Source organism: Strix aluco, chromosome 7 (genome assembly GCF_031877795.1).
Source record: "Strix aluco isolate bStrAlu1 chromosome 7, bStrAlu1.hap1, whole genome shotgun sequence".
Classification (NCBI taxonomy): domain Eukaryota; kingdom Metazoa; phylum Chordata; class Aves; order Strigiformes; family Strigidae; genus Strix; species Strix aluco.
This window is the reverse complement of record NC_133937.1, coordinates 40,225,821-40,228,320: the sequence shown is the minus strand read 5'-3', so window position 1 is coordinate 40,228,320 and position 2,500 is coordinate 40,225,821. Positions and strand designations below refer to the sequence as shown.

General features: G+C 40.3%; 1 protein-coding gene across 8 annotated transcripts in view; it reads left to right on the top strand.

The window, feature by feature from the left end:
- Positions 1 to 2,500, top strand: part of EBF3 (EBF transcription factor 3) — a 121,296-nt gene that overhangs the window by 86,981 nt on the left and 31,815 nt on the right. For all 8 annotated transcript variants that reach the window (XM_074831543.1, XM_074831544.1, XM_074831541.1 and 5 more), the window contains exons 9-10: positions 16 to 146; positions 665 to 791. In XM_074831543.1, the coding sequence (XP_074687644.1) occupies positions 16 to 146; positions 665 to 791 (258 nt within the window). The remainder of the gene's footprint in view (positions 1 to 15; positions 147 to 664; positions 792 to 2,500) is intronic.

Here is a 2,500-nt window from a genome sequence, read left to right as displayed (position 1 = left end):
GTCTTGTACAAGCAGCTACTCCGTGCATAAAGGCCATCAGTCCTAGTGAAGGCTGGACTACTGGTGGGGCTACTGTCATCATAATCGGAGACAACTTCTTTGATGGCTTACAAGTCGTATTTGGAACTATGTTGGTCTGGAGTGAGGTAAGCTATCTAAATTGGTGGGCTTTGAACTGTAACATTTTTCCATGAATGATTTTAACAAGCTGTCAATAGGCTATTGACATGAGGTATCATGAGATTTTGTTTCACGGTGCCTTTTTAACCATGAATTCACATGTGACAATTGACTACACGGCGAGAAATATACTTGAGGCACATCATGGCCCTCTAGTGGAAGACTTGCTGTAGGAGGTCTCCCAGTACAATTGGACAATTAGTGTTAAAATTACTAGAAGTAGCCTTAAGGAGACATATGGAGGCAATTTTCATATGAATGATGCCCTGTGGCCTTTCCTGCAAACGAAAACCAAGGATCATTTACAGAGCTTTTTCTTAAAAATACTTGTAGAACCCGTATCTTCGAATGCACCAGCAAGAAGGGAGAATTTTGAGAGAACGAATACGATTGAAAGTCATTTTTGTAATTATGTAAGCTGGCTGGCATCAGTCTTATCAGTGCCATCTTGATGTAAGGTATGTTTTCTGTACGATTTTTATAGCTGATAACACCCCATGCCATCAGAGTTCAAACACCACCACGGCACATTCCAGGCGTTGTTGAAGTAACTCTCTCCTACAAATCCAAACAGTTCTGCAAAGGTGCTCCCGGCCGATTCGTCTACACTGGTAAGTGTACGGTTTCCTTACTCCTTTCGGGATAATAATTCCCATCTCTTAATGATATCCAGGCAATGCAAAGCGTGAACATTACGGTGCTGTTAACAGATAGGATGTGTCTTGCAGGAAATGTAACTGGTGGTAGCTGGACCTGAAAATACCTGTTCCTATGGGCACCCAGAAGCTCTGGTGCCTCTCCAAGCTTCTTGGGTCTTAAAAATGTCTCGATATCTCATGAGATCAAGCTCTCTCACAAGGTGCCTGTTACTTCCTGTTTTCATTTTGACCAGAAATAGATTAACAACGGTATTTCCTACTCTGCTCCAGCCAGAAAAAGGAGTTAAGAAGTATTCAGTGATGAAAAATATTTTTCAGCCTATCTATCCAAACTTCTTGAACTTCCCTAAAGGTTCAGTTGAAGTTTTAGGCACCAGTTCAAGTAGCTGTTGTTGGATCCAAATAACTTCATCCAACCTTACTCACGATCTGGCTCTAAAAAATCTTTCAGACCTGAAACCTGGGTTACAAACTCACAAGCCTGGGAATGATTTATTTGTGCCAATTCTTTTAAATACATTTGATTTTAATTTACAAGAGAACAAGAAAAAGTCGGAACTTTGTGGTTTTCAGTGGTTTTAATGTGAAAATTCTTACTTTGGGATGAAGTATTGCTGATTTTTTTATCTAAAATGTGTGTTACAGTTTTTATGACATTTAACAATGAATTTAACTGAGGTGCTGGGAGAAAAAAGGGAGAAATAACAATTTAATTTACCGTACTTTTGGATGAGGATTCTAGGTAATAAATTTGATCCGATGAATCAATCTCTCTTTTGAAAACAAAGAGCCTTTAACTGTTTACTCGACAGACTGCAGGGATTCGGGGAGAGTTCTTGCTGCTTATTGGGTAGATACTGCAGATTGCAGGTGATGTGCAGATGATGTGCATTTTGATGAATATTTTCCCACTAGACTGCAACTGTTTCTATCTATTAATTTAGATCTAATGGGAAAACTGTGTTCCTGGGTAGTTTTAAGCTAGGACTTTTTAAACAGTTAATGCATCGCAGATATGTTTTTCTGTCTGCCTAAGATCTATCGCTGAAATGAACTTTTAAGTGAAGGAGGCATCTGAGATTCCTATCTTCCATCTCTCCCCAAAGGAATCGCAACCTGAGCAAAACCGGTGCTCGCATTCACACCTGGGTGCCTCCCTTCTAGCTGACAAGGGAGAGAATATTTACATTTTCTTGATCTTTCTGATTGGGTTTTTACCAGAGTTACCAAATGGGATGGTAGCGACCGTGGTGCTTTTGGTGCTAACAAATGTCTGGAAAGTGGTTTCGTAGTCTGCTGCAGAGGTGGTCACCGCAGGTGGGGTCATGGTTATGGGCTTAAAAACGCGGTTATGAACATAGTCCATGTAAAGCTTCAGCAGAGTACCATGACAAGTATGGCTATTTAGCTAAGTGTTCCGCAAAATAAAAAAAATGAATGAATTAAAAGCCTTAGACTAAGTTCCAGATATTTTAGCTGTTGCGAGCTGGTGCAGTTCCATTGCACACAGGGAAGCGCCGCAGATTTGAACCAGATGACGGTCTGGCTCTCAGTGCAGAGGCCTGGAATTTTGAATTGCTTTATAGTAATGTCTTCAACTGATTTCTTAGGTGCGGATTTTGCAAATTTGGCAAATTTTGCTGTTTTGAACATCTCTCTAA